Source organism: Coenobita brevimanus, chromosome 112 (genome assembly GCF_032717465.1).
Source record: "Coenobita brevimanus isolate Jiangsu-jjx chromosome 112, ASM3271746v2, whole genome shotgun sequence".
NCBI classification, from domain to species: Eukaryota; Metazoa; Arthropoda; class Malacostraca; order Decapoda; family Coenobitidae; genus Coenobita; species Coenobita brevimanus.
Window position 1 is genome coordinate 17899026 of NC_137065.1, and position 17419 is coordinate 17916444.

At 39.5% G+C, this 17419-nt stretch overlaps 1 protein-coding gene across 1 annotated transcript in view; it reads right to left on the bottom strand.

Moving 5' to 3' along the window:
• Positions 1–17419, bottom strand: part of LOC145418128 (glutamate receptor 1-like) — a 722099-nt gene that overhangs the window by 409101 nt on the left and 295579 nt on the right. The window contains exon 6 of the mRNA XM_080286652.1: positions 1988–2108. Coding sequence (XP_080142778.1) covers positions 1988–2108 — 121 coding nt within the window. The remainder of the gene's footprint in view (positions 1–1987; positions 2109–17419) is intronic.

The window sequence follows — 17419 nt, forward strand, 5'->3', positions numbered from 1 at the left end:
CCAGAGAGTACATTCTGTTTAATAATTCTTATTATTAATAAATTAAATGCTACTGCATTTAACCCTTGTGGACAACTATATTGTACATACATGTAAATACTTAGGAATTTTCCGTGGACCTAACTGCGCCTGTGTGGTAGAATGTTGTACCCTAACGAGAAAAAGGAGGAAGCATTTAATACATATTTACATAGATAAAGGGAATATTTGTCTTTAGCTTAATTAAAGCTAAGATTAACCCGCCGCGTGCCGGCTATTTTTAGCCCTCTGGGTCACCCCAGTGCCAGACATTTTTCGACCATTTTTTTTTTTTTTTGGCTAAAATTATAGATTTTGATGTGGAAACAACAAATTTCGCCATAAAAATGCTCACCGAGGCTCGGAAATGAGTTTCATTTAGTCCTGCATACTCGTGTACAGGTGTAACCGCTCACTCACTCTCACCACGTACGTGAGAGAAAGCCTTTTTCTATGTAAGGTATACTCAAGTATTTATGCTGGGAAGGTATAGCAATGTTCAGTACACTTTCCTGATCACTTATTACTTCAGCATCTATCACAATTTGTGTGTCTTTCTCACTGTGAATGCTTACTTACTTGAAGATAGGTACAACCTGACTTCATTATGTACAGTCCTGGCACTTACAAGAAGGTATTTACAACTTGACTTAACTATATAGTCCTTACACTTACAAGAAAATATTTACAACTTACACTTACATGAAAATATTTAGAAAATGCCTTCACTATGTACAGCACTAGGTGAGGCACACCGGCAGAGTGAGGCAGAGCGAGCATGAGTGGGGGAACGAGTGAGTGTATGGCCTTGATAGCCTGGGGGATGGAAGAGGAACAGTTACCTTACATGCCTGTCAATTTTTTAACCGCGAATCTTGAAAAATGTGGTCACAGTGAAGTTTTTTTATTTTAGACCATTTTAAAACAGAACTGGCACAGACCATAGCATTATGTCAAACCGTTTTAAAACGGCACTGACACGCGGCGGGTTAAGTTAAATTTGCATTGTATATTTCATGAAGTAATTCAACTGTATTTAGATAATTGTAATTAATAACACTCATCAAAGAGTATACAAAATTTCTGACATTTTGGTGCCCTGAGTGAGGAAAACAGATGTGTGCAGAGGCACTGAACGAGTTCAAGGGTTTGTGGGACATAGTTTACTTCCGTGTTCCGTAGAAGTAGCAGACACGGAAATACGTATCTACAGGAGGTGTTTGTTCAGCAGTGAACTTGTAATGGCTGATGACGATGATACTAAAACAGGGTATTTAAATGTACACAATTGTACATTATTTCTCAAAGCGCTTGCAGGTGTGCTACACTCAGAACTCCCAGAGTGTCACTTTCACTTGTGTGACTGCCACTTGCCACTATTTCTTAACTCACAGCTGCACTAATTATATATATCAGTACGTATAAACCAGAATACTTAAACATTTAAAATATTTTGTGACTCCTATAAGTCTTTGAAGATGTGGCTCCCTTGGAAGAACTTTCTCATATGACGGCTTACCTTGCACTAAGCACACATAAATAAAGTACTCCATTCTTAGCCTTTTCCTCCTCACACTCACCTCCTGCCTTTGGAGTCGCTGTCAGAGATGACACTGTGCAGTAAGCTGTGCCAGCTGAGTGGCTGGGTGCACTTCCTGCCCTGTTTGGCTAGGGGGAAGGGGGTAGTTTGGAGAAACAAGGCATCATAATGACTCTGTGGTGACCAATCTGTGACAGTGATGCAACACCTTCAGGCAGACTGGAGGAGTTCCATGTTACACATCCATAGAGTATTATCGAGAGTTTGGCAGGAATATCTGAGTGAAAAAAAAATAAATCTCACTACCTTGTTGAAGGACAGTCACAGCAACCATCACAGTCCTTCCAGATGGACTGTAGCAGTCTAAGAATTAATAAGAAGTTTGTAGAGGGCGCCTTATGCCCAAGGTGTTTAAAGGGTGATACTCACTAGGCCAGACATGAGGTAGTGGTAGTTGCGGCGACCCATATGCACGTCACGGACATGGCCGATAATGAGACTCTTGGCCATTTCTGTGCTGCAGTCCAACACCACGTACTTCCGAGACCACCTGAAGGGAAAATTGAGAAAGAATGACAAGTGAATACATAGATCATAATGTGTTCAGCGAAGGTAGTTTGGGTCAATAATGTAATGCATTTATCAGAACATATGTTGTTTAATAAGAACGAGCCTCAAATCGTACAAATTTATGCAGAACTTTACATCAATAGTACAATCATCAAAGAACTACTTCAGGGTAGAACAGTGGACACAATGATCCCCAGCATTACATTTCAGGAAACATAGAAAATGACTTTGCAAGGACTGAAGAGGGGAAAAGGCAAGGCCGCAAAATACACTAGTGACTCCCACTGCTTTTTATGTCGTCGACTGCAGCAAAGGCGGAAAACAGGCTAGAGTAGCAACATGGACAGTTTAGTAACCTTTGCAAAATAATATCCAATGTACATTATCCTCTTGAAAATGGCATGACACAGATTCACATGAAACTTTTTCCTCAACTCACCGTAGTTATGAAGCTATTGTGGTTGATAATTTCCGAGCTGGGGGAAAACCGGCATCTATACGAGTGTGACTCGTTTCTACCAGCGTCTGCCAGCTTGTCCAATGAGCCAGTACTTAAGCATGATGTGCTAATTTCGATGATTTATTTAATCTTCCCATTACTTCCCTTAACGAACATCGGCCTGAATCATCAAGAACCAGTTTATCTAGACAGGACTGAGTGTTCTTTGGGTCCCATGGTAAATGGTTCAGGAAATGTATGCATATTGTCTCCTGATACACCCTTGGGATTGGGAATGAGAGACGAAGGATAACTTAAAATGCCAAAAAAATTTACATGCTGCTGCTCCTACTAAGAACTTCACGGTGAGACTCTGAAAATCTACCTCGCATGAAATAAGCCTCATGTCCCCGAAGCCATTTCTTATGAGGTAAGTCACATTCTTTGACTTGAAGATGCAGATCACGAATGAAATAAACTGGCCAAGTTATTAATGAAATGCTTAGAAGCTAAATCACCCCGAAAATAATGGAAAAACGATATTCCTCTCAGATTCTCAAGATGAAAGTAAAGACTTCAAGAATTTCCGGTATCATCTAATTAGTTGTCTCGTTAGTAGGCCTACGAAAGTTTTACAGAAAATTCTAACTTATCGAATTCGTCATACACTACATGGAAAGCAACAAGACCTCTCTCTCTCTCTCTCTCTCTCTCTGCATACCTATATATATATATATATATATATATATACCCAGAATAAACAAAAAAAATGAACTACATAAGACCAGCAGACAGAAAAATCCTTCTCTCTCTCTCTCTGCATACCTATATATATATATATATATATATATATATATATATATATATATATATATATATATATATATATATATATATATATATATATATATATATATATATATACCCAGAATAAACAAAAAAAAATGAACTACATAAGACCAGCAGACAGAAAAATCCTTCTCTTTCTGTCTCTCTCTCTTTCTGTATATGTCTACATGTGTGTGTGTGTGTGTGTGTGTGTGTGTGTGTGTGTGTGTGTGTGTGTGTGTGTGTGTGTGTGCACAAAGCAAACCCAAAAAATATATACTATGTAAGACCAACAGACAGAATAATCTCATTCGGGGAATTTTGTGCGCGGCTATAACAAAAAATAAAATTCTAGCGTTAGGTCGTTCCATGACCGCTCTCGGGCATACGATGATTCATTTTCAGACAACACATAATTTTGGAATCACTTTAAGAGCACGAAGACGGCGCTATTTGTGTAGGGCACTGCAGCTGTTTATTGTTCACAAGGTTAAGAAGCTAGGATAAGTAAAAAAGTGATAATTATATGGAAGTGAAATGACGAGAGAGAGAGAGAGAGAGAGAGAGAGAGAGAGAGAGAGAGAGAGAGAGAGAGAGAGAGAGACTCCAAATCCCCTAAACGGAGCCACAGGTGTAAAGTGATAAAAATTCAGTCGTATCGGTTTTGAATACCACCAAGCGCACTCGCTTTCTAGACCTGAACTCTCACTTTATTTCTGTACGCTCTCTCTTTCTCTTTTCAGGCACAACCACACTTGCGTGCCATAACACACACACACACACACACACACACACACACACACACACACACACACACACACACACATACATCTATATATATATATATATATATATATATATATATATATATATTTACTGTATACTGGAGAGAGAGAGAGAGAGAGAGAGAGAGAGAGAGAGAGAGAGAGAGAGAGATGCATAGAGACATAGGTAGACAGAACCACAAATCTCACCCTCTACCGATATATCTCCATTTTGTTTTCCCGGTTACCATCTCCTTACAAACTTTCGAAACAAGGGCGGCACCTGTTGTTAAATCAAATCCCAATATGCAGTTGATACTATTTTAAACTTCACTTCATCCAGTTTTGATTACTCATTATATAAATTAAATTGCCAAAACATTACCAAATATATCTGTGTAGTTTATCGTTCCCCCAGTGCTTCTTCGGAACCCAGTGTATTTGTTTCCATATCCACTCAGTTGAGTAACCCTGACCTTGCCCTTGGCAATGAAATTACCATTTTGGGTGATTTTAACATACACAATGTTGAATGGTTACTGCATTCTGCCCAGACTGACGACGCTGGTCTAGAATGCGAGCTGTTTGCGGAATCGTTTAATCTCACCCAGTTGGAAGAGCAACCAACCAGAATACCTGATAATCCTGATCATAATGCCCATCTCTTGGATTTATTCTTGACAAATAATCCAGATCAATACAGGATAGAGGTACTGTCACCACTTGGATCCTCTGACCACAATCTCATCAAAGCCTCATTAGTTAACCCTCCTACACCTCCCCATTCCGAACCTGTCAGGGTGACCAGATGGCACTTTGACAGGGCAGACTGGGATGGATTTAGAAATTATCTTGCTGATGTTCCATGGCAGTCTTTCGTCTCTAGTGATCCCAATTCTATCCAGTCCCACATTTGCAACTTAATACTAGCTGGTATGGATTTATTCATACCAAGTCAACAATTCACTAAAAGATCAAACTCTCCAAAATGGTTTGATGGCAATTGTGCCAGAGCAACAGCCCAAAAGTCATTAGCATATAACTCTTACTTAAAATCAAAAACATCTGAATCACTCTCCCAATTTAAAATTGCTAGAAATCATGCAAAAGCTGTATTAAATCTATCTAAATCAAACTTTCTTCAAAAGCAAGCATCAAAACTACTTAACAACCCTAATGACAATAGAATATTCTGGTCAACTCTTAATTCTTTCAATAATAACTTTAACAAGTTATCTTCCATTCCCAAACTAAAATCTTCAGATGGCAATATTACAAATGACCCACGTGGGAAAGCAGATATCTTTGCTAGTACCTTTGCAAGAAACTCTACCATAGATGATACCAGCCAGAATGTCTCAGTACTGGAACTTGATTCTCCCGAAATTGCCCCACTTAAAATACAGACAAGTTTCGTAAAATCCATCCTAGACAATTTACCTACCAACAAAGCTCCAGGCCCAGATGGAATTCCGCCAATTGTTTTGAAAAAGTGTTCCCCTGAACTTGCCTCTGTCCTAGCTAAATTATTCAGACTATGCATACGTACTTCTTTATTCCCAAAATCATGGAAAGAAGCCAATATCCACCCAGTTCCGAAGAAAGAAGTTCCCCTGACCCCTTCAATTACAGACCAATAGCTGTCACATCATCTCTTGGTAAGGTATTTGAAACTTTAATTAATAAGCATATTGTTAAACATCTTGAATCCAACAACTTAATTAGTGATAGACAATACGGTTTTCGCCACGAAAGATCCACCATTGACATACTCAATCTCTTAACTCATACCATCCATCAATCAATTGATCTTTTCGGAGAAACTCATGCAGTAGCTCTTGATATCTCTAAAGCTTTCGACAGAGTATGGCACCGTTCCCTGCTGTCCAAACTCCTTTGCTATGGACTAACGTCTTTTGTTCCTTTGATTTCTTCTTATCTTAGTGACAGGAAAATAAGAATAAAAATAGATGATGTATATTCGAATTTCCACTCAATTAACGCCGGCGTGCCGCAGGGATCAGTTCTGGCGCCAACCCTATTTCTGGTTCATATTAATGATCTCTTATCTGTCACTCACAATCCCGTTCACTCATATGCAGATGACTCAACACTACATAGTTCATTCACACTCAGACATCCATTTACAAAGTCTAATATCTCTACCTCTCAACTCAATACAGCCATCTCCATAAATCAAGATCTAGCTACAATCAGTGAGTGGGGACAAAACAACCTTGTCTCTTTTAATGCTAGTAAAACTAAATATATACAGTTTACTAATAGACAGATATTGCCAGATTCGTACATTACCTTCAGTGCTACTAATATTCCCATCTCCAAAAGTATTGAAATTCTTGGTGTCTCACTTAACAGTGCCCTCAGCTGGACCTCTCATGTCAGATCACTTGCTAAAACCGCCTCAAAGAAACTTGGATTATTGTACAGAGTCCGTAACTTCTTCGCCGATGAGCAGTTAGCTATAATTTATAAGAGTCATGTGCGCTCTCAACTTGAATATTGCTCACCCGTGTGGAACGGTTGTGGCGAGGTTGCATTAAGACAACTAGACAAAATTCATTAAGACAACTAGACAAAATTCAGAATAAAGCTGTTAGAATCATTAACAACCCTGCCATTACATATGAATTACCTCCCCTGTAAGTAAGAAGGAATGTTGTCTCCCTTGCATTATTTTACAGATATTTTTTTGGCAAATGCTCAGAGGAAGTTGCGTCCATGGTGCCACCTCTCCATGCCTTCCCTCGTGCTACACGGGCATCTGGTAGCGCTCATGACTGGAATGTCACTCAACCATATTGCAGAACTTCTGCCTATCAGAATTCTTTCATTCCCCGAACTGCATCTCTCTGGAACTCGCTTCCCCAGAGTTGTTTTCCTCCAAATTTCAACCCACAACTGTTCAAGTCTAACTGTTACAGATATTTTATGAATAGAGGACACCAGTAATCTGGTGTATGGATTTTTTTTTTTTTTCCCCATTTGTTTTTCCTTCCTCCATTCTGTTATTAAAAAAAAAAAAAAGAAAGATAGACAGACAGATAGATGGTTATGCATATTATAAGCAATGTCTAGCTACACACATGCGTGTTTATTTGTGCGTTTGTTCGTTTCTTTCTCAAAGACGGTAATAAACATCTAATTCTTTTTGCATTAGTTTGGGTTAAGCCCAGAGAGTGTCAAAATAATGTTTAAAAAAAAAAAAAAAAATGGCGATCGCGCGCGGCGCTCTGATGCGAAATGGACGGAAGTCGCGACACGCGAAAATATGTACAAATTATTTCTTGGACGTTTTGTTCAGAACTGGTCATTGTCAGTTCTCCTGGGGACAACCAAGTGGGGTGTCTGACTCACTTTCTCTTCATTTCTGCAGCATTCACAGCCTGTCCTCAAACATTCTGTTGAACATCATCTTTCCTCTAAATCTCACCTTCTGATCCTCACAGAGACTCAACTGTCTAAGACACAGGATAAAAAAATAAATAAATAAAAGCACAACATAGTATACAAGCGAAAAAAAAGCAAAATAATGAGAGGAAGGCAGATAAATAAAACAATCGAAGAAGAGGTAAAGAGTATAAATGGATGTAGAAAATCAATATAGATATTGGCACAAAGGTGAATTAGAGATGAAGAGTATAAATGAAAGACTGGAGAAGACAAATGTACTGCAAGTCTGAGCAACACAATGGAAGATAAGATGAAAAGTAAAAAGTAAAGAGGGGGGGGGGGGGATTTGATAAAATTAATGCACTGGTAGACAGTGGAAGGACAGCTGAATATGGAATAAGGAGGAATGGATGAAATAAGGAAAGAAAGGTAAAACAATGGAGGGAAAGTAGAGAGATTAGAAACGGATGAAGGGAAAAACGAAGAGAAAAATATGAAGGGGGAAGACAATCAGGGGACTGTTAATTGCAGATTAAGCATGAACTGTGGAAGAAGAGAGAACAAGAGATGCAAATTAGGTAAAAGTAGGGAAGATGAAGTTATCAAGAAACGGAGGAGACAAGAAAAACAAGAAAAAACAAGGCAAAAAAAAACATGGTGTTTAACTTGGAGATTCTTGAAGAAAATGTAAAAAGAAATGATGAAGAATACGAAAGTAGAAGAGAAAAAATAGAAATATTAAAAGAAATAGATAAAAAATAGAATTAGAACAAGAGTAAAGGCAGTATCAAAATGAGCAAGACAGTGGAAAGAATGACGATAGTGGAAAGAGAGAGAGAGAGAGAGAGAGAGAGAGAGAGAGAGAGAGAGAGAGAGAGAGAGAGAGTACACACGAGTACATGGGAGTGTATTGGAATATATGTGAATGCATAGCAGTACATAGAAAGTACAGATATCAGGAGGCGTGTTGGCCCATGACGAGGTTATCTGCTGGAAAAAAGGCTAATCCTAGTAATATCTAACCAACGTGTAAGAGAAAAGGACAGAAAACAGGAAGGCTTTCCCCCAGCCACCACACCATATCGTTAAACCGGTAGGGAAAAAAATTATACTTGTTTGAAAAATTATATATATATATATATATATATATATATATATATATATATTATAAGCATGAAATATTTACAGGAGAGGCAGAAGAGGAACGGCAATGCGCTAGGTAATCTCTGTTCTGTAGATCTCTAAAAGAAAGGCGAACGCTATAGCCGAATGTTCTCGTTATTGAGAGACAGACAGACAGACAGACCGAGTTCCTTTGTGTATTCGCCCTCGTGTCTCGTCTGTTTTAGGGTGCCATCTTTTTCACAACCTTGCTTTTCTGTTCGTTATAGTATTTTCAGGGAAAACATTTCCGAATATTGCTACATTCTTTGCATTAATTTCTTTTCCATTAATCAATCATAAGCAACTCACTGCCCTTTCAAATGGGGGAACATTTCCTACGAGCGAGTCTGTACATAAGTCACTCACTTGGAAGCACTTTCGGAAAAGAGTTGCCCCAGTCCACTTAACTACATCCTGTCATTATGTTTTTTTTGTTTATTTTTAATTGCTATATTCATTTTTTTTCTTATCTTCACTCTCATTATCTTCGTCGGCGTGGATGGGAGGAGGCTATGTATTCATCCTGTTTGTTGCTTCCCGGAATATTTCGATTCGGCAAGCATGTTGGTCAGTAGTGCATGTACTGTATGTTGCTTGGCGGAATCGAAAGATTCGGCAAGCATGATGGTCAGTTCCATATGTGTGTCTGTCTGTCTATTTGTTTGTCAGCTCTCTACAGATCACAGGTTTGCGTTAATCATTTTGAAAAAAAAAAAATCAGACGGTAGATATCCATAAACCCTTGAAGCCTATTGTTTTTCATCAAAATCAGTCAGAGGCTCTGGGCTGGGTGGGGGGCTGAATCCCTATCTTTAACATGGGACACATTTTCGTTGCTACAATCTTCAGTTCCATTCCAGGTCTATATCCAAATTCCAATCCAGTCCAGTCCATCCAGCAAGCACTCTGCCTATGGCACTTTCATTGGTTTGCTTGTTCGTCCACAAGATATCTCAGAAAGTTACAGATAAAGTTCAATAAAATTTTCCTAATAAGTGAGTCATCGCTAAAGGAAGTGTTGGTTAAGTATTTGTGGTGATCTGAGTTCTAGTCCTAGTTCAGGACTGCCTTTTGTTTGTTTGTCCAAAAGATATCTCAAAAACTTATCAATGGATTTCAGTTATGTGAGTCATGGGCCAAGAAAGAGTTGATTATATTTTAGTGGTGGTCTCAGTTGTACGGTACAGGCGTTGCCGGACGTATTCCCTCTCTGAGTACCGTCTACTTATCTCCAGTTCTTATAGCTATAACTTTCCATGTTGTCTCAGCAATTAACTATTTTTTTTATTATCTGAATACGTTTTAAAAACACCCGTGCTGGTGGAGAAACGAGATTACAAGTTATGTTTTAAGAGAAGTGTGTGTGTGTGTGTGTGTGTGTGTGTGTGTGTGTGTTCTTACCTATTTTTTTTTTATGCGAGGAAGAAGGAACCAAAGGCCATGAGCCCGCAGTAACAGTTCCCTCCAAGAGAAAAACAAAATACAATAGAGAGCCAAATTCAAGATCCGATCATTTTGAGATGCCTGGACACACTGCGTTTGAAAGACTGGAGATCATAGGCAGCAGAAAATACAGACAGAGGGAGACAGTTCCAGAGCTGACCTGTTGCATAAATGAAAGACTGGGAGTAACGGTTAACTCTTGCATTAGAGAGTTGGACAAAAAAGGGATGAGAGTTTGCTGCCAAACGGGTGCTACGCGCCCGTCGTAGAGGTGGAGGAATGCAAGCAGACAGTTCAGAGGAGCAGTGACCATTAAAGTAGCGATAGAAAAGAGATAAAGATACAACAGTGCGGCGAAGAGACAGAGGTTGAAGGGAGTCAGTAAGAGGAGGAAAGTTAATGAGACGAAAAGCCTTTGACTCCACCCTATTGAGAAGAGCTGTATGTGGAGAGCCTCCCCACACATGAGAGTTGTACTCCACACAGGGGCAGATAAAACCCCTGTATAGAGTCAATAATTGTGCAGGGGTAAAGAAAGAGCAGAGTCGGCTTAGCACACCCAATCTCTTGGAAGCAGATTTTACAAGAGATGTAATATGATCTTTCCAAGATAAGTCATGAGTAAATGAAACCCCAAGCATGTTCAAGGATGATGCAGGATTAAGCTGAATATTATTAAACATTAATGGGTATACCTGTGGAAGATTTTGTCGGGTTGATAGGTGTAAGAACTGAGTCTTAGATGCATTAAAGACAACCATATTATTTTTACCCCAGTCAGAGATACGAGCCAAGTCAGACATTAGGTGTGCCATAGCCTCATCGCTTGTTTCTTGAAGTAACTGTTGAGATGGGTGTTGCGGGAACCGAATGGAAAGGTGAAGGGTGGAGTCATCAGCGTATGAGTGGATAGGGTTAGATGTACAGCTTAGAAGATCATTGATGAATAAAAGGAAGAGAGTTGGTGATAGGACAGAGCCCTGAGGAACACCACTGTTGATAGATCTAGGAGAAGAACGATGGCCGTCTACAACAGCGGCTATAGAACGACCAGAAAGGAAGCTAGCGATGAAGGCACAGATAGAAGGATAGAAACCGTAGGAGGGCAGTTTGGAAATTAAAGAGTTATGCCAGACTCGATCGAAAGCCTTTGAGATGTCAAGTGCAATGGCAAAGCTTTCGCCAAAGTCCCGAAAGGAGGATGACCAGGAGTCTGAAAGGTAGGTGAGAAGATCGCCAGTGGAGCGTCCCTGACAGAACCCATACTGACGATCGGAAAGAAGGTTGTGATAGGAAAGATGCCTTAAAATTTTTGTATTAAGAATTGACTCGAAAACTTTTGAAATGCAGGACGTTAAAGCAATTGGACGATAGTTGGGAGGTTGGGAGTGGTCACCCTTCTTTGGAACTGGCTGAATGAGAGCAAACTTCCAGCAAGAAGGAAAGGTACAAGTTGACAGACAAAGGCGAAAGAGTTTGCCAAGGCAGGGTGTAAGCACAGAAGCACAGTTCTTGAGAACAACAGGAGGGACCCCATCAGGCCCATATGCCTTGTTAGTACTGAGGCCAGTGATGGCAGAAAATACATCAACTGAAGAAATTTTAATGTAAGCCATGCGGAAGTCAGAGGGGAGAAGTGATGGAGGAACAGCACCGGAATCGTCTAAGGTGGAATTGGAGGAGAAAGTCTGTGCGAAGAGATCTGCTTTATCAGTAGAAGAAATAGCTACAGAACCATCAGAGTAGAAAAGAGGAGGGAAGGATGATGAGGTAAAGTTGTTAGAAAGATTTTTGGCAAGGTGCCAGAAGGAGCGGGAAGAAATCGAGTTGGAGAGTTGAGAGCATTTAGTATGGATGAAATTATTTTTAGTAGAGCGAAGAACAGACTTAGCACGATTCCGGGCAGAAACGTAAAGATGATGTGATTCAGGGGTGGGTTGGCTCCGGTACCTTTTGTAGGCCTTCTCCTTGTTGCGAACAGCATTAGAACAAGCGTGATTAAACCAAGGCTTTCTTGCGTTAGTCAAAGGATATGAGAAAGGAATGTATGCTTCCATGCCCGAGAGAATAACCTCCGTAATGCGCAAGGCACACTCAGATGGCTCACGGCCATGGAAGCAATAATCATTCCAGGGAAAATCAAAGAAGTACTGCCTGAGGGCCTCCCAATTCGCGGCTCCAAAATGCCATAGACGACGTTTCCCTGGAGGGTCCACAGGCCGTACCGGAGTGATAGGACAGGTTAAGGTAATAAGGTTGTGATCGGAGGAGCCCAATGGAGAGAAAAGATTAACAGAGTAAGCAGAAGGATTAGTTGTGAGGAAGAGGTCAAGTATGTTGAAGCTCTCTCCAAGGCGGTCAGGGATATGGGTAGGGTGCTGTACAAGCTGCTCTAGGTCATTAAGGATAGAAAAGATGTAGGCTTGTTCACCAGGTGGATCCGTGAAAGGAGAGGAGAGTCAAAGGTGGTGGTGAACATTGAAATCTCCAAGAATGGAGATTTCAGAGAAAGGAGAAATGGACAGAATGTGTTCCATCGTAGAAGTAAGATAGTCGAAGAATTTTTGATAGTCAGTAGAATTAGGGGATAAGTAAACAGCACAGATATATTTAGTCAGAGAATGACAGGAAAGCCGAAGCCAGAGTGTGGAGAATTCAGAAAATCAAGTTCAGGAACACGAGAGCAAGATAAGTCGTTGCGTATGTATACACAGCCACCTTTGGCTTTGAAATGAGTATAGAGAAAGTAGGAGGATACAGAAAAGGGTTTGCTGTCAGTTGCCTCAGACAGCTGAGTCTCCGTCAGAAAAAGAAGGTGAGGTTTAGAGGAGGAGAGGTGGTGCTCAACAGAGCGAAAGTTAGATGAAAGGCCGCGAATGTTGCAGAAGTGAAGAAGAAGAGAGTCAGACAGTGGTTCCAGGAACCTCGAGTCGTCACCGGGAGAGGGGCAGATGGCGGGGGCATTTATGGTCCCGCCCCCCTGGGGACTCCGAGGCTTGATTAATAGACGCCATTTTTGTCGAACTTTGAATAGGAAGTCTAGTGTGTACTGTGCATGTAGTTTGGTGAAGACAGTTAGAGAAATTTGTACTGGAGAGCATGCTGGCCTACTCTCTGTGAGTCAAGATCGTACTGTCCCGTGTCTTAAACCATATTTATCGTACATATCTTTAGAATTGTGAATTGTTTTGGCACACACTATTTCATTCGGTAGTGCATTCCACTGATCAATTGCTCTATTTGGGAAACTAAATTTCCTTACGTCTTTATCACCTCTCTTCTTATGCAGTTTTTTGCAGTGTCCTCTTGCTGATGCTTCCCCATAGGTTAAGTAATCATTTATGTCTATTTTCTTCTTCCCTGATATGCATTTATATAGCATAATCATGTCACCTCTTTTCCTTCTCTCATGTAGTGTTGGTAGATTCAGTTTATTTAGTCTTTCTTCGTAGCTTAGATTCCTTAAGCTTGGTACCCATCTTGTAGCGGCCCTTTGAAACTTTTTCAATCTTGTCTATGTGTTTTTTGAGATGAGGACTCCAGACTACTGATGCATACTCTAGGGTTGGTCTGATGAATGATGTTAGTATCTTTCTTAGCATGTCTTCATTTATGTATATGCATGCTGTTCTCATATTTGCAAGCAGTGTATACATGTTCCGTACCTTCTCACTGATGTGGTCAGCCGGAGATAGTCTGTTATTGATAATCACACCTAGGTCCTTCTCTCTTTCTGATGTGTGTAAGGTTTTATTTCCTAACGTATAATCCCAATCAGGTCTTTTTCCACTTTGACCAAACTTGATTACATGACACTTGTCTACATTGAATTCCATTTGCCATGTATTACTCCATTCATGAAGTTTATTTAATTCTTCTTGTAGCTCTTTACAAGAGTCTGTGTTAGTAATTCTCCTTTGTATTTTTGCATCATCTGCAAACATATTTAGATAGCTTTCATTTCTAGTGTTACTGTCTATATCATTTATATACACTAAAAACATGATTGGTGCCATCACTGAGTCCTGTGGTACTCCACTAGTCACTTCTTTCCATGATGAGTAATTTCCCCTTAGTACTGTTCTCATTTCTCTTCTTATGAGAAAATCTTGCATCGAACAATACAGTTTGCCTCGAATTCTTCCTTGATGGTAGTTTCCATAAAAGTCTTGGTGTGGTACTGTGTCAAATGCTTTCTTGAAATCTAATTAGATACTGTCCACCCATCCTTTTCTTTCCTGTAATGTGTCTGTTACTCTGTCATAGTAGCTCAACAGATTAGTAACACATGATTTTCCTTTGCTGAAACCAAACTGTCTTTCTGTTATCATATTGTGTTCTTCTAGATGATTTACCCAAGCTTTTCTTATAAGCTTTTCTAATACCTTGCTTACAACACTGGTAAGTGATACTTGTCTTTAGTTGAGTGGATTTTGTCTATTCCCTTTCTTGAATAAGGAAAGAATGTTTGCTTTCTTCCAAATATCGGGTAGTTTACAGTACCTTGACTCAAGGATTTCTTGAAAATTAAAAGTAATGGTTTACTTAACTCCTTTGCACATTCACGTAGTACCCAACATGAAATTTCATCAGGACCATTTGCTTTTCCTTTGTCTAATTTACTTAGCTCCTACTGTATTACATTTTCTGATGTTTGTATATCTGGTAGTATGTGTGGGTATGCATGTTCCACATAATCCCTCTCAAATTTTTTTTCCTCTGTAAAAACTGATTGGAATTTCTTGTTTAGTGAATCATAAATATCCTTATCTTGTGTATAGGTGATTCCCTTGCCCGTAATGGATTGTATTTTATCTTTTACTTTGGTTTTGCTTCTGATGTAGCTGTAAAATAGCTTCGGTTGATCACTACTTTTATTTATGATATCCTTCTCAAACTGTTTTTGGGCTTTCCTCCTTATTCTTGTATAATCGTTTCTTGCCTGTTTGTAATTATTATATGCCCTTTCACTGTTGTGTCTTCTGTATCTATTCCACAACAAATCTCTAATTCTACTATTTGGTATCCTTTCCCACCACTTAACTCCTAATATTCTTCTAAGTGCTTTTTTTTTCAAACACCAAGAATTTATTTTCCATAGTCACTATGCAGTACCAAGACTCGTGTCCATACATTAAGATACTCCTAACCATTACCTTATAAAGCTTGATTTTTGTATGCACAGAAAAATTGCTATTATTCCAAATATTTTTAAGCATTCCCATTGCCTGATTAGCCTTCTTTAACCTTTCCTCGAATTCAAAGTTCAAAGAACCATCCTTGGCTAAGTAAGTACCTAAATATTTAAACCTATCAACTTGCTTTACAACCATACCTCCGATTACACATTCCTGCGCATTTTCCATATTCATATTGATTATTTCAGTTTTTCCACAATTAATAACCAAACCCACCTTGCGACCTTCACTCACCAAACAGTCCAACACTCTCTGCATCTCTTCTGGCCCATCACAAATCAAAACTATATCATCTGCATAATCTAAATCCAAAAGTTTCCTGTTCTATCCCCAAAGTATACCTGCACCGGTTTCTGTTCCAACGCGTTTCATAAAGTAATCAATGACCAACATAAATAGTAAAGGCGATAGAACACCACCTTGAATTACTCCGGACTTGACTTCAAACGAATCACTCAGACAACCATCAACCATCACTTTACAAAATGTGTCCTCATGCATGTTCATAATGACCCTCACAAACTCCTCTGGTATTCCATAATGTCTCATGATCTTCCCCATAGTCTCTCTCGAAACACTATCAAAAGCCTTTTCAAAATCAACAAAACAAAGACTTAACGGTACTCTCATTTCATTAACTTGCTGCATCAAATGCCTAACTATAAAGATCTGATCATTGCAACCACGTCCCTTTCTAAAACCAGCCTGTTCATCCCTCAGAATACCCTCAACCACCGGCTCCAACCTATTTAACAACACTCTACTGAAAACTTTCAAAGCTATCGGTGAAAAAGAGATTCCCCTCCAATTACCACATTCACTCAGGTCTCCCTTCTTCGGAACTTTAACAATTACACCATTCTTCCAAACTGATGGTAGTAACCCCGTCACCCATATCTTATTGAATAGCTTGGTCAAGATCATTATTAATCTATCCCCCTCCACTTTAAACATTTCCGGAAATAAACCATCCTCCCCTGGTGCCTTATTTTTCTTCAACTGTTTTACTGCTTTCTCCACTTCTGCAAGCCTCAACTCTCCTGTTTCTATATTTAAATCTTCCTGAGCAGACGGTATATCCTCTTCTGGTGGTATTGGTCTATTAAGAACGGTCTCAAAATGCTCTTTCCATCTATTTTTAATATCTCCATCTTTGGTCAATAAATTTCCTTCCCTGTCTCTAACTGGTATTTCCTTGCGTTTACCTGCATTACCACTCAGTTCTCTAATCGATTCATATGCTATTCTTTGACTCTGTCCATCATTTTTGTTTATTAAGATTTCAGTCTCTGCAACCTTTTCATCCACACATCTTCTTTTATCTCTCCTAGCTAACCTTCTTACTTCTGAATTCAAACTCCAGTACGCAGCTCTTGCTAATTCAGTCTCTCGTTCATCAACGCATTGCATCTCACTCCTCAATTTAGCCTCACCTCTCTTTTTTATCCTATCCCACGTTTCCTCTGATATCCATTTCTTTCTCCTGAATCTATGTCTCCTTCCAATCGTACATTCAGCAGTCTCATGCAAAACTTTGTTCACATCCTCCCACATCTCATCTACACTTCTCTCCCCCTCTTCCAACGTTTCCAACACCAAAAACCTATTTCTACATTCTAATCTGAATTCCTCCTTTTCTTCTCCTTCCGTTCTAAGCTTAACAATATCGTATCTACCAACACCAGATTTTTCCTTCTTCTGATTTTTAAGTTTAAACCTTATTTTTGCAATGCTGAGTTGATGGTCACTACCAATATCCGCTCCCCGTTTAACATGAACATCTAGCAGAGAACTTCTATGCCTCCTACTGATAGCGATGTGATCAATCTGATTTTTATATTTTCCACACGGCGACGCCCAAGTTGTCTTGTGTATATTGCAATGCTGAAAGAGTGTGCCCCTGATGACTAAGTCATTTGCTAGACAGAAGCTTCCAAACCTCACTCCATTTTCACTCATCCTACTACCAACTCCCATCTTACCCATACATGCCTCAAATCCCTCATTTGAACAACCCATTACTGCATTAAAGTCTCCAACGCAG